This window comes from Seriola aureovittata, chromosome 19 (assembly GCF_021018895.1).
Source record: "Seriola aureovittata isolate HTS-2021-v1 ecotype China chromosome 19, ASM2101889v1, whole genome shotgun sequence".
NCBI lineage: Eukaryota > Metazoa > Chordata > Actinopteri > Carangiformes > Carangidae > Seriola > Seriola aureovittata.
In genome coordinates, this window is record NC_079382.1 from 501,000 (window position 1) to 524,281 (window position 23,282).

Genomic DNA, 23,282 nt, shown 5'->3' on the forward strand with positions numbered 1-23,282 from the left:
TATGTATGACAGAGCAAGGCCATACACACACACCATACACACACTCAAATTTTGATTTTCACCATTTGCGCTACAATCTCCTGCAGGCCTGCTTTAGGGCTCATGTTTCCTGTCTAAGCCAAGGTGTAGACCTCTTTAGCTGTCTGGTTTTAGTGCTTCATTTGTTGTTAGGCAACATCTAGTGGTTGTAATAACTATGACAGGAACAAAGCGGAAAGTGTGGTTATGTAGTGTAAAGAGCAATAGAGTCTACATCAGGAGGAGTTTGGGGTGGATGGATGAGACAACAAAACAAAGGATAACAACACAGGAGATTGGTTTTCAGTTCCCATGTGAAACCAGTAGTTTATATTGTTTCTATTATCCATGACAATTTGTTGTTATTATTGTAACCATGACAACGAAGATCGTCTATTGTTGAGGAGATACTTATACTAACTCTAATCATGATCTTTTCCTAACCCAAACCAAGTGGTTTTTGCCCCTAAACCTAACCAAGCCTTGACTGTTATTATAGTAACCGTGGCAACGTTGAGTACTTTCTATCTTATTCAAATGATGCACAGACAAGTGGTAGCAAGTCCATACTAGACCGTACTATGTACCGAGGGAGTTCTCACATATCGTCACCATTGTTGTTTACATTCAACCATGAGCAGAGCTTCAGGAGACTATTGCAAGAGTAAAACTCAGCACCCTGATGCATTCATTGCAATTATCGTATGTTGACTGTGGGAAAATAAGACACTTGATCTGTTGTATGCAAATGTCAGAGGCCTATACTGCTTCAACTCTACCACCACTTGGCAGATCAGATCATAATCTGGTTTTTCTTCAGCCTTCCTACAAGCCCTGTGTACTGAGGCAGGCTGCAACCATCCGCTCATTCAGGGACTGGACCCCAGTGGGCATTGAGTCTCTAAAAGACTGTTTTGAGCGCACAGATTGGAATGTACTGTTGGAGTCACAGGAAAATGATAAAAACAAGGACCCTGACCTTGACAGAATGGTTGAATGTACCAGGGACTACATTAACTTCTGTATGGACACTGTAATACCAGCAAGGACTGTACACTGCTTTCCAAACAACAAACCCTGGATCACCAGTGACATCAAGACCCTCCTCAAGCAGAAAAAGGAGGCCTTCAGGGATGGAGACAGGGAGAAGCTCAGGTGTGAGCAACATGAGCTGAAGAGAAGATTAAAGCAGGCGAAGGAGGACTACAAAAAGAATGTAGAGAGGAAGCTGCAGCACAACAACACCAGAGAGGTGTGGAAGGGGATGAGGACCGTCACTGGTTATAAGGACAAGAACAGCCAGCCTCACCTGTTCTCTCTCTCCCACTGCTTCAGCTGCAGCTTCTCCTACAGCGTCTCCTCCACAATCCGAGACTGCAGCTGCAACTCCCTCCACACTGGGGTCAAGTCTCCTCTCCTTTACAGTGGAGGAGGTGAGGGCGGAGCTCAAGAGGCTACGTCCTGGAAAGGCAACAGGCCCGGATGATGTGTGTCCGAGGCTGTTAAAGGACTGTGCAGCCCAGCTGGCTGAGATAAATGACTACAGACCTGTAGCCCTCACATCACATATCATGAAGACCCTGGAGCGGCTGCTTCTCCACCTTCTGAGGCCACAGGTTGAACATGCACTAGACCCTCTACAGTTTGCCTACAAAGAACATTTTGGAGTGGATGATGCCGTCCTTTACTTGGATGAGCCAGGTGGTTACATGAGGATTATGTTCTTTGATTTTTCAAGTGCATTTAACACCAAAGAAAAGACAAGCTGGAAGGGATGGGGGTTGATCCCACGCTGAGGCAATGCAACATCGTGAGTGGTGAAATTGAGTGGGTTTGAGTGACATGTATTTAAGTTAAAATATTGGTTTGTATAAAGTATACGTGAGAGTTTCAGGTGCGCCTCCAATCTGCTCCCTTCTGCACTCCAGCTCAGCCCCCTCACCTGCTCTGTCTCTACATCCTCTACAGGAAAAAACTCTCACCACGAATCAGAAAAGATCTTAAACAGTTACATTGTAATTGATTACAGAACCCAAATTCTCTGTCCTTCTCCAGTCTGCTCAGAATTCAACAGGTTGCCATCTTCAGTCTAATACTACCATCTAGTGGCACCCAGACAAACACACCTCATGAAATGAATATGTCAGTTATGATATTGAAGTTACATTTTTCTCAATAATAAATGCAGATATTAATAATGTCAATATTACATATATCTAAATACTATTATTAATAATGTCAATATTACTAACCTTCATAGGTAGGTTGAATGGATAATTGTTTCTTATCTTGAAATGAATAGGTCTATGTGGTTTCCCCAAAGAAATTGATGAAGTGGTGGCGCTCAAATTCAAACGTCTCAAGACCTTCAAAATTACATTTTCTGTCACCGTGCAAATTTGACGTCTTAATGGGGACATCAAAATGGACGTTTGGACCAATCCGCATTCCATATTAATCCACTGGGAGGAGACTGAACCTGACAACAGATGCTTTCAGCAACTCTACCTGAGCTCTGACTAAATGTTGTGTTGACTCCACATTAACAATGTGTAGAAGCTCAGACAGTCAGAGACAACAGTAAAGGTCGGTCACTTCTCTGTTTAAATCCAGCATTGTGCTCTTTCAACTGTGTTGTTCTCATCAACATGGTTATCGACTTTTCAAAAATAAAAGTGTCTCTGTATCTGCTGTTTTAACCTTTACTCTGACTTCATCTTAAAGGCTTAGATTAGATTAGATTAGATTAGATTAGATTAGATTAGATTAGATTAGATTAAATTAGATTAGATTAGATTAGATTAGATTAGATTAGATTAGATTAGATTGGATTAGATTAACTTCATTAATCCCACAACTGGGAAATTCATTTACCACAGCAGAAAAGTAAACATCTATGGAAATATACAACAAAAATATGCCAAATATACACTAATAAATACAATATACACAATACACACGATATGTACATGAAAAAGTGCAAGTTTGCACATGGTCAGGAAGAGCAGGAGTTGTGGAGTCTGACAGCTGCTGGAATGAAGGACCTGCAGAACCTCTCCTTCTTACAGCGAGGATGTAAAAGTCTGCTGCTGAAGAAGCTACTCAGAGACCCTACAGTGTCATGCAGAGGGTGAGAGTTATTGTTCATGATGGATGTCAGCTTAGCTAACATCCTCCTGTCACCTACTTCCTCAATGGAGTCCAGGGGGCAGCCCTGTGTAAATGAAAAGTGTCACCTCCAACATAGAGACACTGTGTCTCTTCTCTGTCCCTCTGTGCACTTACAGGTCTACAGACTGGTGGGCCACACACAGATGGTGATATGAAATCAGCTGATTGTGTCCATGAGACTGTCCTCTTGTGAGAAATGAGCCCACAGGTAGTTTGTGAAGCAGCTTATTATGGCCCATAGTTACATTTTGTTGTTAAGCTACATCTAGTGGTTGTAGTAATTATGACAGAAGTGGCATAGTATAAACAGCGTCATACTACGCGTTAGGAGGAGGTGGGGGGGGGTGGATGAATGGGACAACAAAATACAGGCTCATGACACAGGAGATTGGTGTTCAATTCCCATGTGAAACCAGTAGTTTATATTGTTTCTATTATCAATGAACATTCGTTTTTATTGTAACCATGACAACGAAGATCGTCTGATGTTGAGGAGGTACTTATTCTAACTCTAATCATGATCTTTTCCTAACCCAAACCAAGTGGTTTTTGCCCTCCTCATTAGAAATCAAATACAGAGTCAAATCAGATCCACAATATGCTACAGACAGACTTTATTCTACAAATGATGCTGTAATAATTTAATGCCAACATGGGCCTGTTATGCTCCAGTCTAGGGGAATGAGAGCACATAAGTGTAAGGAGGTTTTCTGTCCTGGTCCCCAAAACCAAGTCACAAAACTGAATTGTATTGCAGTGAGTTAATTTTTTTTCACCAAGAACAGAGAACCAAATATTGAAAACAACTTCAGGGCGACCAAGGCCAAAGCAACAAACAAAATAAACTATCTCCCCAAAAAGTGTTGGCTAGCCCCGAGGTGAAAACAAAAGAAAGAAAAGACAGTGACTAAATAGCTGACAAATAAAATGGCAGTTCACCCCTACAGATTCAGCTGTATTTACAAAGTGAATCAATATATTTACAGACACGTTCCATTAGACAACACAGGCTGTAATTAGACAACTGTAATACAATATTTTATATCTGCCTTGATGGAATAGGACACATTTGAAACCAGGAAAACAAAGTAGTATAAGAGCCCTGAAAGTCGGCCTCACACACATGAACATTGCGGATGGATATGCAGGCGGAGCAGGTCAACTAACAGGTTGACCAACATATAATGTAGATCCCTGTGTATTCAGCCAGAAAAGAAGGTTCTGTCTTTGTTTACTTTGGGTCAGACTCAGAAAGAAGAGTTTGAATAATTCATATAAAAAATCATCTTCTGTGGAAACCTGTAGGACAGCTCACCCTGATAAACATACACTGTTTTAGACAGTCCCTAATCCTTATCCTGAATCTGTACAGTGCAAAGTTATCATGATCTACAGAGCTCATGCTCATTCATGTGCTCATAGGAACCTCAGACTTCGGGACTTTTAACAAGTCCTGAATAAAACAACAAAATGCATAGTTTGTAACTGACCTTCAGAACAACTCTCTGATGGCACTGCCAGTAACTCCAGTAAGATCTATGTGTGCCTCCACAACTGTTACATGTCACTGCTAACAATAGAAAACCTTAGCTGATTAAGGGTTGGTTAGCATGAAGACAGCTTATTGGAGAAGGCATACAGGCTTAGCAGCAGCATAATGATGCAATGACGACACAACAAGAAAAATGTTGGAAATATTGGTTAACTAAATGTACACTGTGTATGCCTATTTGTACATAAACCTGAGATCTGTGGCTGCTTTGTTTTATTTTACCTTGTAGTATTTAATTTACTTGATATTGATATTTTGTATTAGGTGTTGATGTTGCAGTCTTATCTGCTAGATTCATACATAAATAAATGTGAGTGGAGATTGAGTTAAAAGGTGGAAGTGACTGTATCTTAATCCTGCTCCCTCTGACATGAAAAGGAGATAGTAGGAAACGATTCGCCTTTGCACTCAAAACGATGATAATTCTGAATGAGGGGTTAAGTTTATAACTGATATGAAATATGCATCTAAAATGTGAATATGAACATATTAAAACATCTATATGATGAATTTTTATATAGTTGCAACCAAATATCTTAATGATATAGCTATAGGCTATTAATTAAAACAACATACATATAACAATTCAATATGTGTATATACTGTATGTTTTTCTCATTAATTTTAAACATGTCTCATCGAATTCTAAGTGCTCTCAGACTTTTGGACCCAACTGTATTATTGGTATATAAACATGTAGATATAATTACGTATGGGTTGTCATTTATCAGCCACACATCAGGTGATTGTACTTCATGTGTGTGTTTATGCAAAGAGAGAGGAGAGATATTCAATGTATGTTTAAGTTACGTTTATGAAAAAAGGAGGAGAGAGCAGTTCATGATTTAATCACTGCTCATGAAAACAGACGTCTAATAATTGGTCTTGAGACACCGGGACAGGTCTGTCCTGTAGTGGCGCTGTGGGCCCTCGCGCTGCGGCTGCAGGAAGTCCGCCCACCTCTCAGCCAGAGCCGCTGTCTGCGCAGCACTGCCGCGCGACAGAGGGGGCTCTCCGCCGGGCACAGAATATCAGCTACCGCAAACGGCCAGCAACTCCCATTCTTTACCAATAAACATGACAGCGATTGTCATTTCTCCTTTCCTAAAATACGAAGAAGTCTCCAACAAGGTAAACGACTCCTCTCCGGGGGGGGACCGGCCGGCTCACTGCGGCTTTTCTGGACAAAACATGCTAACATTAGTCTAGCCACTTAGCAAGTTGGGTGTGAAGTTTTTCAGGCTGGTGACCTGTGTCACCCGCAGACTGTTGACTCGTAATAAAATGTGTTACCGTTAAACGTCTTTCAATCTGTTAGTGAGAGGAATTCAGAGCGAGAGTCTGTGCTGCGGACTAACTGGTTAATGTTGTGGGACAGTTAGAGTCATTTGGGTAAGAAAGAGTGGCGCACACTGAGCACAGCTTACTCTTACACTGAAATGAAATTGGTTGGTTAGTTGCTTGGTTGGTTGGTTGGTTAATTGTTTGAATGTAGTCCTGTTTCTAACTCACCTAACGTTAGTAATTTAAAGTCAACCGGCGTTAACTACCAGCCCAGTGTGTGGCCAGAGCACAGTGTGAAGTTAACTGGTTAGTTCAGTTGTGTTGTTGTGGTTATACGCAGCTACGCTAGTCTTTATTTGCCAATTAGCTGCATGGACTCTGACACTCACCTCACCACCACGTTGTATCTGTTCACTTTTAGTATCCGTCCGCAGTAACGAAACTATTCATTCTCTTCTATTGAGGCTGTAAAGTGGACAGTCAGTCGTTTCTGCGTAGCTTCATTAGTCCGAGGAGAGTCCAGCTGCGGCTCAGATACTGGGCCAGGACAGAACAGAGGACATTGCTGAACCAGTCCGTGCTGTTCACATGTGTACTGGACTACACAGCAACCAGTGTACTGTTAAAGAAAATTATACTACAGTCAGTTTCGACCAAGTAATTTGATTGGATGAGAGGCATTCCATGAGTGCTGATATAGAGTACAAAAGCACTGGGACATTTAACTACATGTATCACTCCGTTTTACCGGTGTTCTATTAACCGTTAATTAGTGTTACAGTAACGGTTGTTATCTATCTTAGATTGTAACAGACTTTTCACATATGAAAATATTTCCAGAAATAACATTTGAATTAAATGATGTATGGTCGTCAGAAGAGGATGAAGAGAAGGAAAGAAGCCTGGATACTTAGCACACACCTCCAGGTGCGCTCATATGACATCATCGGTTCAGGAAAATGTATGTGTTTCTTATCAACAGTCCAGTTGCGGAACAGTTTGTTGGCATAGCCAAATTAATTATGAAATAAACAAACAGATCATAATCTGTTGTTGCTTATTACTATTAACTAATATGACGCTTGTAGAACTGGTGTATAAAAGTCTACAACCGAATCACAGCCGTGCTGATATTCAGTACAATATCACTCCCAAGAGTATGCTATTGCTTAATCAATTAGTTTTACAGAATATCTCTCAGGAGGTAATAACAGAAATAACCTTATTGGCATTAGGACAAGGTAGTATTTCTCAATGACTGCTATTAACACTTGTAGTTATAAAATTATAAACTTGTATGGTCTGAAAAGATCATGTTTACATAGGGCCTGGTTTTCCTGGTGACTGGTAGTCTTTAGTTCAAGCCATCAGTCGACTACTGTCTCTTGTGTATTATATTACTTTAATTAGTTAGATATATCTATTTGGGGTGCATCAGAGAATGGTTTGAGTCCAGGGCTGATGTTGTAAGTGACATCGTTAACACTGTTCTACATTACAGAGAAATACAACACGTAATAATGAGTCTCTAAAATATAAATTTAGACACATGCAGGAAGTGAGCCGCCTGTTAACGACACCAGCAAAGAGGCAGTGATTCTGAATGTGTCAGAACAAGGAGAACATCAGAGCCAGCAGCCATGCTAAGTGCCTAATGTTTGGATACTTCCATGTTTAAAATAATAAGCCCTATTTAAGGTTGATGAATCAGAGGTGAATGTCTACCTGCAGAGTCAAAGGTCTTCCCTCTCCCTCCTTTAACCTCTTGATGTGATCCCACACTTTGATTTCCTGCCTGACACACCTGTATCTAATAGACTGCCCTGTGTTTGTGTGTGTGTTCCTATATTTGAGGTAGTGGTCCAGTCCCAATGTCCCCCTCAAGCCTAAGTCCTGAACGCTCACAGACTTAATTGACGTCACCTGGTGGGTGATTGAGTGTGAGAGGCTGCAAGGGCTCAACATGGTATAAAGAAGAATGGTTACAGCACTTTGTGACATATCACGTTACCTTGATGATGTCAGAACATGTTTTGTCCTATTGTTGTTTTGGGACTTTGGATTTTACATGTTTTACTCCTGCTCACCTACAGGACAAACAGCTGCAACAGCTGGTCTTCTCACATGTTACATTCATTTTACGGTTTATTCTTTCATGCTTGTTTGTTAACTGATCTTCTCTCTTCTTTTTTCATTTAATGGCAGTTTGTTTACCCTTGTCACCATGGTAACCCTGTTTTTAACATGGCAATGCTATGAACTGTGGGTAATTCCCTCATGCAATGTGTGCATAAAGGGCTCACAATGTCTGCAGAGTCCTCATGGGCTTGATGGAACTATTATAACACAGACACAGCTTACGTTGTAGCATTTCCTAACAGTGCTCTATTACCTTAACTAGCGCCATGTTGTTGCGTAAAGACACCGGGAGTCACCAGGGAAATAGATGAAAATATCTCTTTTCTGTTTGTTGCTTATTGAACAGATGATTGGATGAAGTTCTTATTGGCCTTTTACTTTTTATTGCACTTACAGTAAAGTTTAGTCATAGTTGTCGTCAACTCCAGTAATCTTCAGCTATCTTTACTTCACCTGGTTCTGTGTCTGGGGCAGCCTCTGCCATGCTGTGTGTGTGTGTGTGTGTGTGTGTGTGTGTGTGTGTGTGTGTGTATATGTATATGTATGTGTCTGCCTGCCTGCGTATGGGAAACGATTTGTCGACTTAATATTGATATCGACACATTTTCATAGTTGAAGTTGTCGATTATGGAGACTAATGACCAAACCAAGATGCTCAGTAACATATCTGTCTAATATTCACAGGGACCAGACATGTAAGTGATCTCTGTCTGTGACAGACTGAGTGTTGCCACTTCCTGTGGAGTTTTCTGTGATCAAACAACCAATCAAAACTTGGAGGACTCTTCTCATGGACATGGTTTGGTGGATTTTTCAGTTTACACCCTCCACCTTTCTCTTCTCTTAACAACAGAATAGAGAAGTGAGCTACATTCAGATTCTGTAATCATTCAGACTTTACAGTTCAGACTCTGCTTATCCCCTCTGCTTCTGGAGTAATGGTTCTTTTTGAGGAAGGAAACCAGAATATGTCGAAATGGCAAAAGCCCCCTATATTTTCAGCTGAATTACACTGCCATTATTTTTTCTCATAAGGACTTGGGCTCAAAGGTGAAATAAAGAAATATATGCATGACCTCTGTCATGCCCCATTAAAGTTGATGATCTTAAGGTTTGTTTTGATCTGTGTTGGATACTGTAGCACTAGTTGATTCTGAAATATGATGACCCAGTGGGGATGTTATAACACACACTTATGCCATACTGCAGGAAATGCTGTGTCATGTTGGACACTGCACATGTGACTTATCTGTAACTGCTGATGTAAAAAGAAGATAAAACATAGCTGTGCAGAAGTGGGATTAAAAATCATGTCTCTTAAAATCACCAGTTTTTATTAATCTGCGTTAAAATCTGGCTCTAAGGTCCCCACCCTACTTTTTTATTATTCCTTCATATTGTTTTTTGATAGAGCCAGTAAGAGAATCAGGAAGGGCTAGGGACAGTGTGTGTGTGGTGGTGGGATGGGGGGGTGACATGCAGCAAAGGGCGCGGGCTCAGCTTGATAAAAAACAGCACACACCAATCAAATGGTGTGTTTCTTCAACTGACTGTCACGTTTCTCTTTACAGAACAGTAACATGTTGAACTACAACAACCACAGTCTTGGTGGACCTCAGCTGACATCTGCCCCATGCTTCAGTGCCAAGCCGTCCTGCACCCCAACTGAATCTCTGCTAGACAGGAAGGTAGTGGGGGCCCCCTCTGCAGGAGGCCTGTTCCAACGGCGTCACTCAGCCAGCCTCCCCAGTGCAAAGTTCAGCCTGAATCATCTTGTCAACGGCTTCAAAACGGATCCCTCAGTGAATCTGGGTTGCAGCTGCAGCAGCAACAACAAGGAGAACCGCTTCCATGAGCGCTCTTACTCCGAGCTGGGAGACAGGCTGTCCCCTGGTAGTCAGGCATCTGTGGGTGCAAGCAGCCAAGTCAACTTGAGCCGCTATAAAACGGAGTTGTGCCGGCCCTTTGAGGAGTACGGTACCTGCAAATACAGCGATAAGTGCCAGTTTGCCCACGGCATGCACGAGCTGCGCAGCCTGAGCCGTCACCCAAAGTACAAGACTGAACTGTGCCGCACATTCCACACCATTGGGTTCTGCCCATACGGCCCCCGCTGCCACTTCATCCATAACGCAGAGGAGCGCTGCGGGCCCCCTCCCATCTCTGGCTTCAACAAGATGGATCGCCCTCGGCTGCAGCATAGCTTCAGCTTCGCTGGCTTCCCCACCTGTGGCGGCCCAAGGGACAGCCCCACCTCGGTCACACCTCCACCTGTGTTCTCCAACGAGGATCTGATGGAGTGGCAGAACAACCTCTTCATCTACTCCAGCCAGGAGCACGCCAGCCTGTTCGGCCCGAGCTTGGGGCCCCCGCCTGTGTCTGAGCCTCAAGATCTGGCCCTGCCTTCCACAGCCACCCCCTGCTTTTTTCAGCCTGCATCAGAGAGCCCCCCCAGCCCCCCAGATTCTCTTTCTGACCAGGAGGGATACCAGAGCAGCATGGGCAGTCAGAGCGGCTCTGAGTCCCCCCTCCTGGATGCCTCTCGCCGCCTCCCCATCTTCAGCAGGCTCTCTATCTCTGATGATTAAGGTGTCTCCATCCCTTGGTCTGAGATAGGAGTGGAAGGGAGGGAGAGTGGAGGATGGGGACCTCCTTCTTTCAGTCCTGTTTACAGGAGGAGCCGACTAATCTGTGTGTTGCCAGTGAGTCACATCAGAACAGAGTGTGCCTTCTCTTATTTCAGGATTTGTTTTACCTTTAAGGACCCGCCCCCTTAAAAAAAGTCAGATCAAGTCTCTGCACTGATGCCATCATTGGATGAATGTGGATGGTTTTGAGATCACATTATGAAGTGAATCAGTGTGACTTATGTGCAGTAGAGTGTCAGTGGGCTCAGTGTGTGTGTTTGTGCTTCAGCAGCTACACCTCGACTGTTTAAGGACCATCACAATAGGAAGCCAAGACACAGTGTCTCTTTAAAAGTGCCTTCATGACCAACAGTAAGCCTCTTCTGATCGAGCTCAGTTCCCTGTTTTTCTGGCCTCTGTCATGTGATGGGCCTGGTGCTGGTGCTGGAGCTACGTGCCTTGTTTCACTGTTGCGGTGGTCTGTTATCATTCCCTTGGGTTTTCTTTGAATAGGATTCGAATAAACTTGTGAGGTTAAGGCTAATTTTTTCCCAGATTATGTTCTTTCACTTACCTCCAGCCAAATGTGTACAGTTTGGCTTTTCTCTGTGTCTGAGGTTTCTGCCTCTGTCCCAAAATACCAGAGGAGGGTGAATCTGATTTTTATTCACAGCATTAAAAAATAAATTTGCAATAAATTCAACTGCAGCAGCAGTGGATTATCCATAGCTTCTTATGGACTGTCTCTGTTTCAGACACAGCTGTTCTCACTGAAGGCTGTGGAGTCAGAGGCAAAAGGGAAAGCCTGGTTTCTCAAGTGCCAAACAGTTTGGCGAGGAAGGAGAGAAATGTTTATTTTCTTTGTTTGTTTTTATTGATAATTTTGGTGAACTGACTCGTTAACAAACTGCCAGCAGACAAAGTTTGGCAGGTTCCTGCTGTTGATTTTCCTCCTCAGCCTTTAGAGTATTAAAATCAATAACTGAACTATTTCAGTCTTCTCACATGTTCCCTCCCCACAGCTCACCTCTGTGTCTGAGGTGAGGGGTCAGTATGCTGTCTGAAATCAGATGAGTGTAAACGCTCTTATAGATTCCACCATATTTAATATTATAATGATGATGATATTATTGTCTAGATAATTTCCCAAAGCTCTCAGAGTTGGGGCTTTGGCTGTCACTGCTTATTTATCAAAATGTATTTATTGCTGATCTTAAGCATTTTTATTTTGTATTTATCTGTTAAATGAAACAATAGACTATATATTTTATTTTATGTTAAATTATGATCTGTACTAATCGCGAGATTGTGAAGACCTTTTTTTGTTATTTTTATTCAGTTAATATACTGCAATGACATTTATTTGTAACACTTGATTTATATTGAAACTGAATCTTAATTTAAAATACAAAGGTTTAGCATTAGTATTTATTGTTTGTTCCTCCCACATATTGGACTGTTGATGTCTGAAGGCTCCGACACAGAAAGTGACTGCACCAGCACATGCCAGAGGCAGAGCTACAAACTCTGCAGCTGCCATAATCAAGTTCAGATGACGAACACAGCTCGTGCACTAATTGGAAACTAATCAGATAACAAAGCTGGTGGCATGTAGTTGTTGGAAGGCGTGGGCGCAGCGCAGTATGACTGCACTCAGGGTGCAGGTGGTGCTAGTTTCACAGGGTTCAGTTAACATACACAACATCTGTCACAGCTGCTGCCTTTCTAATATGTGGCTGTTTGTCTGTTTGTTTAGCAGCTCTGTTCCCTACTGCACTATCTTTACACACAGGGTTTATTCTTGCAGCTCATGTCTCTAAAGTGTGAAATTCACAGTGAATGTATATAAATACCTATATTTATTAAAGTTAATTTTAAGGCCTTTCAGCCATGTTTGATTTCATCAAGAGGTTTGGGGGAAATAAATTTGTGTTCTTCAGACACGTAGAACAATGTTCAAGTATACCAATGTCTATGGAAACAGTTTTCTACAGAGCATCTGCACAAGTAACGTTGAACAAAAGTTGTTCAGAAGTGACAATATTAATATTGATCTGCAGAATTAAATTGAGAGTGTGTTGAAACAGCTTGTGTAGGAACCCTGTAAACCTCTCCCACCTGCACTTTACTTTATGCACCACTTCAGATCAAAATGCTTCACAGCTTCACAGCTGTGGGTCCAGGCCTCTCTTCTCTTTCCTGCTGCAGGTCTGGGCAGCATCTTCTTTTACCCTGAATGTAGTCCTGTCCTCATCAGTGTCTCTTACTCAGATTAATTCCCATTTGATTATCAGCCACACTTGCTCTTATTTTGAAAGGACAATGGAAGCGTGTCTGTTCCACAGTATCACATGCACACTTGGTAGCACTTTGAGTCATGATGATCATGATTATGTAAAGGTTATGTTTTTTGTTCCAAGAAGTGCCTCTAAAACATTCCAGGTGTCCAGATGTTGCCTTGACATGTTTCTGTAGCAGCAGATGTCACTACATGGATTCATTCATGGTTTGTTTTCTAATGAAAGATTTCAAGTTAAAACAAATAAAACGCATATTTATACTGAATGTGTGAGTTGATGATAATGTCGTGAGCAGGAAATGACGCAATATCATGTGACATCATTGCTGCTTGTTGTCCAGCCTTTGTGGCCTGTCCTTTCTACTGGCCCATATATGTGGCACAAACATTCACTAGGACTCAAGGATGTCACTGTGACCTGACAAAACACGTTTTTGGCCATAACTCATAATTTCATTCACTAATTATGACACAATTTAACTCAAATGTCTCTAACAATAAAATGAGGTGATGACATTTTGTCTACATAATGTTCTGTAAAAGAACTTTTGATCATTATTCAACACTAACTCACTAAGGAGAGTGTGACCGTATTTCCTGTAGTTGGTTGGTGGCAGAAACAACCACAAGTAGGTGACTTTAGTTTTTTGTTATTTTTTGTGTTTTTTTTTTATTAAATTTGAAAAAGTACAAACGTCAGACATACCAGTTCTTTTACTTAAACAAACACATAAAAATTTCAACAAATTATGATGATGAAAAACAATAATAATAATTATTATTATTATATACAATAATGCATAATTAAGTGACAGACTTCTTCAGACACGCATTTCAGAGTATATATTAACTACTGACAAACACTTCAAACACTTAAATTAACATTCAAGATCAATTTGAAACAAAAGAGGGATTTTATTTAAGAAATTTCACTTTATGAATACAAAAGTTCCCTAGTAAAATAAGGAGGCTAACAGTATTGCATACATTGTTTTCTTACATTCAAAATGAGTCATAATAATTTCCTCACATGTTGTTCTGCATATATGTAACTTTCAAAGTCTTTCCAGAATGTAATACAATAAGAGCAACAGTGAAACAAATGAGATGTTTTTTGTTCGATCTTCCAGAAAGTACATTTCTTATCAATATTTATAAATCTTGAAATTTTGTACAGTTTGTTGGATAAATTATTTGTGATATTTTCAGATGTATTTCTCTTAACTTAAATGGCTTGTTCTCTTAACTTAGAACAAGCCATTTAATATCTGTAAAATGTGAGTTCCAGAAATATTTCTTACGTAAAGTTATTTTCCCAGTGTTGTAGAAACGTTTTCTAATATGTCTGCTGGTGCATCTTTTGCTCATGATGTAATTACCATTAATGTATAGTGTGCATGTGGGTCTAGGAGCCTCATGTTGCTTTTTAAAGTGTTTCATTCATTCTAATATCCCACTGGGAATGATTTGATGATGATACAAAACTTTTTGACTCTCTAATAATCTCATTGTGAGAGAGTACTCCCAAAGCAACCTCTGGAAGTCTTCCAACTACCGGGAGTTGATACATACTTTTAGTCCTAGGCCTAAAAAAGGAACAAATACACAGTACATCACTGTGAGGATGTCTGTTAGGACTGACCCCCCTACTATGAGATATTTGATACATACAGGTCATTCCAGGGGCCACATACACACCAAACAAGACTAGATCTAAACCTAGTATGTGTCTGGACCGCCTATGGTCAAATGAAAATGAAATCAAAATATGTCATATATTACATATCTGTATGGGCAGCTTTACACTTCTTCTATTAGTGATGTTTTCTCCCAGCTGAAGAGGAAGTGGATTGAAAACACAGCGGTCCCAGCTGCAGCCCAGAAGGATCAGCTCAGAGGACATGTTGGAGAGGCAGGATGAAGGAAATGAGGACACATTTCAGTTAGGGAAGACTTGTTCTGTATCTGCTGTTGACGCCACACTTCACTGGAACACATTCCATCTGCTCAGATATGAGATTACAGGTCACCGATAACATGATGACATCTACACTGCCCTCCAACACCCAGTGTGGGCTTCACACCCAAACAAGCCAAGACAGTCTGAGTCCATCAATGGTGAGATTTCAGAGAACTGTGTTCACCAGGTAAATAAGATAAGCCTCCTTATAATCCAAACACACTCCAAATCCAGCTTTATTTGGTACACCTAGCCATAAATTCTATCCTTACAAAGACAGTAATGTTCACCAATTCAACAACACTGCAAACTGCAGCCATAAGAATAGAGAGATTTCTGTGACTGCTCAATCTACTTGAACGCAATCTTTCAGCTTTATGCTCCTTCTCAGTCAGCGTGTTCCTCCAAGGAATGTGGTCCGTCATCACCACCCCTCCGCGCAAGACAATCTCAGTCCAGACTCTTCTGGTCTACCAAAGTCTATCCGAGCAGGGGTGTCCCTCTCTATCTTCAACAATCTGCTGAAGACTCATCTCTTCAGAGAGCACCTCCTCTCCTAACACCCTAACATGTCTAAGGCAACCTCCACATACATTTTCATATTAAAACACGTCTGTTTTGCTACGTTTCCTCCCGTTTCCCGTTCACACAACTCTGGAGTTTTTAGGACAAAAAACAGACTTTCAGAAATGATGCTGGATTTATTTTATTTTGAAAACTCTGAGGATGTGTTGTAGTCTTAATGGGCTGAAACTGAGACCATTGGAAACGATGTAGACACTGTTCCTCCTTCAGAAGATTTACTGTAATTAACCAACAGCAGAGAAGACAATCTGCGTGCTGTTTACACTGGCTCATTCATGCCCAGTGTACGTGAATGCTCATATATGTGTTTTCAGGTGTGTGAGTCTGGACGGAGATCGTTTTTGTTTCAAAACGCAGTTTTAAAATGAAAACATAGTAGTGTGGACGTAGCCTAACTAGCTCTTACTGTGCATTTTCACTGCATTTCTTTACTTGATCTCTTTCACTTGAAATAAACAGATGTAGTACTAAGGTCTCCTACTGCACTAAAGCGTCAGTAAGTTTCTTTGGATACAAAGTCTCCCTAATTTAAATGTAATGTAAAATGTAAGAACAAACACATTAAATGAACACCTCTCTGAAATTGTTAGTAAAGACTGAACAGTTAACACAGCTGCTTCCCTTCAGTTCTGATGAGGATGATTCACGTGTTCTGGTCCTCACCGTCACCACATCTGAACACCTGTGGGAGCCACATGTTAGGCAGCGCTCTCCACCACAACCAGCAACACACAAAATCCTCCAGGAGAGTCTGAAACAAGAAGCTCTGAAGCTGCTCTGAAGGATCATGGTGGAACAGTAACTCACACACCACCCATCTGTAGAGAACCTATTCACTGACCCTGCAAAAGCTCACAGTGGGATTTTTTTTATTGCATTCCCTCTGAGGCTTTCTGGCACAGCCCAGTCTCCAAGATAGCTAAAGTCCCTGTCTGTGTGGCTACTGTTCACAGCAGATAAGACGACCTATGAAAGCTTAGCCATGATCTGAGGCCACTTCTGTCAGGCATGATGTTCTGGAACAGCTTCTCCACTTCAACACGACCCGGTCACTACACCTGCACAAACGCGGCTTGTCTTCAGTATTACTTCAGTGAGCTCATGTGTCACAGCCACAGCTACAACCATAGCTATAATTATGTTGCCATAGTTATAGCCACAGCCACAATCCAGTGTAGATAACTAAAAATGCTGTAACTATGACAGTGATCTATGACTGAGGAAGCTGAGGTCTACCAGAAAATAAAAAAACTAATTCACGTCAAAATTTTGAAATCTTGTGTTGAGCACATCACATGATTTACTCTTGTTGAAATGGGGCACCAGTCCTCTAGGAGGACATCAATGAATTACTTCATTGCCAAATTTATCAATCTCATATCGGAAGCCGTGACTTCTCGATTCAATGGATCTCCAGTCTCTACATCAAAAGAACACAACAGGACAACAACTGGGTGTAAATAAAGGAGTTTATTAACTAAACTACTATATACAGAGTAAATGCAAGGTGTAATAATCATGAAGATGAAAATAATAATGAAATGAGCAGTGTGATGAGTTGGCAATGGTGGGAGAGAATATGTTATGGCTATACACTATGGCTATACAGCTAATGATGCTACATCTACGAATTAGGTTTGATGATTAAACATTGCTATATTTCAACATCAACCAAGTCATGAGCAGAGTGTTAAGACCGGCATACTGTGGGTTGCACTGTAGCTGAAGACCCTCGGCTGGAACCCAGGTGGCTGTGGTTGCCGTGGTAACCCTGGAGACGCGGGATCTAGGTGGATTCTCCTGGAGGCTGTGTCCTGTTATCACGATGACGCATTCTGCCGGTGTCTCAGCGGTTCAGCTCTGGTGGAGTTTGCCAGGAGACTTTCTGTCTCGGGAACTCTTGATTTCTGCTAGGCTTCTCTGCAGGAGGTCGTGCAGATGTTATCTGCTGGTGTCTCTTGCGGGTTGATGCGAAATAAACTCTAATGCTCTTCACTTTGGCTGGATAACTTTAGAGGAGACTGGCGTTGACCAGATAACTCTAAAGTTGTCAAAATCTTCAAAAAGGAAAACTTGATGATGATTAAAAGTTACAAAATTACTCTGAGGCACTTCTGTTGTTTTGGTTCAGTTGGTCTTGACTTGGCTTATAAAAATAAAAGATCGCACATGTAGACAAAAATCATGTTACTTGTAGCTTGTGGCAAAGAAAAATAAACGACACAGAAAGTGCAAAAATGACTAAGAGCCATGAGTTTGTGGCGAGCAGCTTAGAGCTAAGAGTTTACATGGCTACAGAGCCGGGCTTTGAGCCGGGACTCTGAGCTTTGAGCAAAGATCTCAGCTTCTAGTTTCTGCATCGTTTCTCGCTTCTCACATCTTCTTGTCTGTGAACTCTGATTTAGGCTTAGGCCTGGAATTGGCTTAAGCTTGGTTTTGGCTTTTGAATAGGCAATGTGTGAATTGTTCACGACTGTTTTATCCCTGGGGGCTGGCACATGTTTCAGGGGCGTCACCCATCTTCTCCTGTGTTTCCACTTGGAGAAGAGAGTAATTTTCTACTGAACTTTAGAATAATTTAAATCTAGAGTTTACTTATAAACTCGCACATCCATCTTCCACCATGACCACAAAACATTAAATGAAATAACATAAAACTACTTGCACTAATAATAGCAGAGAGGAGTAATAGGAGTGTTGATTTCATATTACATCCTTCAAACCTGGAATTAATTATGATATAAGTGGTTAATTGATCAAACAACAATATAAACATTTCCCAAAGCTAATGGTCTATACATATGGATTACACAGGAGTTCTTCGACTGGGATAATAATAATATGGACATTCTGGAGGTCATGTAGTGTGTTACCTTGTGTGAAGGATGCTGACAGTATGGTCACATGAAGGACATTGTCTTAAAATCTACATGTTACATTTCAAACATTCTATGGGATAGAAGTTTGGGGTTAAACTATTGCATAGGAACATCTCATGAGTTAGAGAACAGTCAGATATTTAATTTTACATTCATCCTTTGATCTGTGTCTGTGAAGAGAGTTCTGCTGGTCACTACCCAGGATTGGAATGTGGGTTGTAGTTTATGCCTCTTATCTAGAGAGGGGCAGAGGAAGGGAGGTTAGTGTGTGTGTGTGTGTGTGTGTTCATGCATGGCACAGACAGAGCAGGATTCACACCTTAGTGTTAATCAGTCCATTTGTTGTTACTTGTCCTATACAAGAAACAATCAAATATCTTTAGACAAAGTCTTATTGTTACAAACTGGAGATTTAGCCTATGTTCTCCAGTTGTCTGGTGTCCACTGGTTGATCCTCTGGAGCTGACCCTTTGACCTTTGGTCTGGTTCTGTGTCGTTCGGACATGCTAACAACATGGTCTGTTTGTGAGATAAGGGTCCATGGTCTCTGTTTCCTATCAATTTGATAGTTTGATGGTGGGAAGAGTCGCAAAGTGTCAATTGTGGGTCCGTAGCTCTGCGTGTCCTTATAATGAACTTCCTTAATGGCTTGTGACTGATGCCAGGCCACGTATGTACACTACACACCTTGTGTTTCACCTTTTTTTGGTGAAACAGTTAAATGTTAAACATCAGGTGGCCAGTTCATACCGTCCTGAGTCTCAAGGAGCCCTGGACAGTTTTCATCAAACTTTGAAGTCTATGTTGCGTTCTTACTGTACCCAACTCTCTCAGGATTGGGAAGAGGGCCTGCCTTGGTTGCTACTTGCAGTACAGGAAGTGTCACAGGAGAGCACAGCGTTCAGTCATAATGAACTGGTAGTTGGCCACACTCCGGGGTCTGCTAGCTGTGTTGAGGGAGGAGTTGAAAAATGCTGAGCTGCCGGAAAATGTGCTGAATTATGTGAATGATTTTTGCTGTCGACTACATATTGCTTGTACCATTGCTCATTAAAATCTTAGATGTATGCAGGAGAAAATGAAAGAGCTTTTTGACCGCAAATCAGAGACCAGTTTATTTGAACTAGAGGATCAGGTTTTGGCTTTGTTTCCTATTGTAGGTTCCCCATATGATGGAAATCTGAAAATTAACGGTTGACAAGATGACCAAGTTGCCTTTATATATTTTAATAAGAGCTTTGCAAAGGATCAGTGTACAGTCACACAGAGTGTAATTGCAGACTGATATCAAACAAAGAGTGTAAATGAACTTTATAGGAAGAGTGAAGAAGGAGGCATGGTCAGGATATGTGTGTGTGAACAATTATGGAAGCTAACTGTCAAAGAAAGCAGCTGCGTGTTCTACAAAAAGGCCCCTAAGTTTGTAACAGATAGTACCAGATAAGGAGTGCACATGTAAGAACAGATCCACAGTACCAAATAAGGATTATCAGTGTGAGGACAGATTCATGTCCAGGGTTATACAAAGTCAGTCCATATGAAGTGCAAAACATGGGTATACAAAGTACAGAATACGATTTTTTTACACCCATTCCAGGCAAAGTTCAGTGGCCCTTACACAGTCAAAAGCAGTATGTCAGATAGGGACTATTCAGTATATAAACCAGACAGGAGGAAGAAATTACAGCGGTGTCATGTAAACCTGTTGAAGCCATATCATTCTGCTCAGACTACCTCGCAGGTTAAAAGGTGATTCACTTTCCAGAGACAGTCTCACATTGGAGTCTACAGTACGACCAGTAGCCACAGTTGCAATTGAGCCTGCAGAATATTTTGATGTTCCATCTAAGCCTATTATTACATGGAAACTTAAGAATTCTGAGTAACTAAAGAATCTAGACAGTGAGTTAAGTTATCTGCTGGATACTCAGCAGGCCGATCTGGTGCAGTTGCTCACTTCTCATCTCTCTCTCTTCTCAGACACAACATCATGCACCAATTTAATTGAGCATGACATTGATGTAGGTGATGATCAGCCTGTGAGACAACGTTCCTACCGAATGCCTACGGGAAAGCGAAAGCGGATGGAGAATGAAGTAGAGTACATGTTAGAACATGGGATGGCAGAACCAGTATATTGTAGTTGGGCCTCGCCATGTCTGCTGGCAGATAAGATATGGATCAGGTAGGTTTTGTACAGATATCAAGAAGGTTAATGCAGTCACCAAACCTTGTTTGTTATCCAGTGGCTCGTATGGAGGATTGCATTGATCAGGTTTGAAGTGCAAAATTTGAACTTTTGAAAGGTTATTAAGATAATGCCAGGCAAGCAAATGTTAGCGCTACTAAAGCTGTCAGATGATAGCTATACAGACACTGTCAGGGCTGGGTATTGCCACTGACAGCGCCGGGCAGTGGCATAGGCAGTATAGGTGAATGCCAGAGGCGCTGTCATACATAGGGGGCACCGTAAATGGGGGAAGAAAAAAAAATCAAAATGTTTAACTTTTACTATTTACTTGTACTATTACAACTATAATTTTGAAATATAACATAAGCCCACACAATAACATAGCTACAAACCAAAGCCTATAAAAAATGGAGAGGCCTTTTTCTGGGTTCCTGCCGCCCCCTGTCCGCCCTCCCCGGCTAGTTACACTTTACCTGCTCTCTGGGGAGGACGGGCAAGTTATCTTACGTGACCCCAGAAAAGACACTGTATCTTTCATCATGTTAAAACTACTAAAGCTCTCTGGTGCCCAGGGAATAAAAAGAAGAAAGGGGGAGGAGGAAAAAACGGAAAAAGACAGAGGTACAGTAACGTGATGAAATGAATAGTCTGTTGCACTGGTAGTTACCATTGTTGGAGCAGAGCGTTAACTTGCTAGTTTAATTATGGAAGATGGTAACGTGGTTTGCTTATCAATAAATAGCTAGAGTTAATGTCAGTTAATGTTACTCCCACCTTAAATTCCTCAGGGAAATTTAGAAATATTAACGTTATGCCTATTCAGGTGTTGTTTTTACCTGCTTGCTGTTTCATACATTTTTATTGACATCTGGTCAGCCAACGTTTGCCCGGCTTGTAATAGTCACACAGATTTACTAAACTGAAATGAAATTGTTCATTTATGCTGTGTGCCATCTTCATTTACTCCTAGCTGGTAACATCTAGGCTGATGGCTACATGTATAATCTTCAATCTTCTTAATTTGTCAAAAGGCAGGTAACACTTGTGAGATTCATCAAGAGGTGTAAGCATCAGCCTAGATGATACTGCAGGGCCAGCCCAAAACCTCTACTATACCATACTATAACATCTGAACATTACATATCCCAAAACTGATATTGATATGGTGAAGCAGAGCAAAACTAGAGAGACTTTAGTAGAAGCATTCCTAGGTGAAATCTCCAAATTTTCCACCCCAACCCTAAATAAAAAGTTCTAAACACACACATAACAAAATTCAAACATATCTTATATATAAAATACATATAGACATGCTGTGAATACAGCTGTTTCATCAAGTGTTTCAGTACTAGATTCACCTACCAAATGGAGACAAAAACCATGTAATCGCTTGGCTGACTTGACTGTCAGCACCAGACAAAACTTGCCCATGTGTGCTGTAGAACACATTATGCAGCTACATTATGCATATTGCATTTACAGTTACATTTTTTTGTGTGTGCAATCATTTTTAATGTCTTCATTCGTTTCTTTAATATCTTATTTAACCACTAGTCTAGAATCTAAGTCTAGGGAGGAGAATCCCCATAGTATAGACTATCTGCCTGATAGCCATATTTATAATATTGAGACTGTCTCCCTCCCCTGCCATATTAATAAGTTTCTTAAACATGCAAATCCCCAAACATTGTCCACCATTCCTATAACCTATGGCAATGAAGTGTCTCACAAAGCATCTGACACATTACTCCAAAAAAAAATCACTACTGTAACCTCACTCCGTCATGTGCGCAGGCCCTCTAAATTTTTCTTTAGAAATAAGATAAAAAGATGTCTTATTGCTATTAAGGCCTCATTTACCTCACTGATCAGCCTGTTACTGACAACTCCAGCCTTAACAAAACACTCAAATTTTGGTTTCCTGAACATTAGATCACTGTCCAACAAAGCATCACTAATAAATTACTTGATTCTTGAGCATAAGCTGGATATGATTGGTCTCTGTGAAACATGCTCGAGCTACTAAGCAAGGTGGGGGTCTCCTATAATAAGACTATATCGACATACTCTGCTGTGAAACATGGAGTACCCCAGGGCTCTGTTCTTGGCCCACTGCTTTTCTCTCTCTATATTTCACCTCTTGGTCAAATTATTCGCAGTCATGGAATTAATTTCCATTGTTATGCTGATGATACTCAGTTATATGTACCTATAAAGGCTGATCAGTCCTCTCGGATTACGAATTTAGAGGTCTGTCTGTCTTCTGTGAAAAGCTGGATGTCTCATAATTTTTTGCTCTTAATTTCAGACAAAACCGAGATGCTGGTCATTGGCCTGACCCGACATAGACACTAGTTTGATCAATTAACATTAACTCTTGATAACTGTGTTATTTTTCTCATAGTCTGACAGTCAAAAAGCTGGGTGTCACTTTCAATTCTTCCTTCTCCTTTGATCAGCACATTAAAGATATCACCAAGACTGCCTTTTTTCATCTACGTAACATTCTGTCTTTTCTGTTTAAGACTGATGCTGAAATCTTTATTCATGCTTTCGTTTCATCAAGACTTGATTATT

At 41.1% G+C, this 23,282-nt stretch overlaps 1 protein-coding gene across 1 annotated transcript; it reads left to right on the forward strand.

The window, feature by feature from the left end:
• The first annotated feature begins 5,713 nt into the window (after window positions 1-5,713).
• zfp36l1b (zinc finger protein 36, C3H type-like 1b) lies at window positions 5,714-13,356 on the forward strand. Its single transcript, XM_056363397.1, has 2 exons — window positions 5,714-5,872; window positions 9,736-13,356. Exons 1-2 carry the CDS (start codon window positions 5,819-5,821, stop codon window positions 10,750-10,752), a joined length of 1,071 nt encoding a protein of 356 aa, XP_056219372.1. The 5' UTR covers window positions 5,714-5,818; the 3' UTR covers window positions 10,753-13,356.
• Window positions 13,357-23,282: the final 9,926 nt, after the last annotated feature.

Bases quoted from the DNA above. Each gene is read 5' to 3' on its own strand.
- zfp36l1b (XM_056363397.1), top strand. From the start codon at position 5,819: ATGACAGCGATTGTCATTTCTCCTTTCCTAAAATACGAAGAAGTCTCC. The intron at 5,873-9,735 runs GTAAACGACTCC...TTCTCTTTACAG, and splicing joins ACGAAGAAGTCTCCAACAAG to AACAGTAACATGTTGAACTA.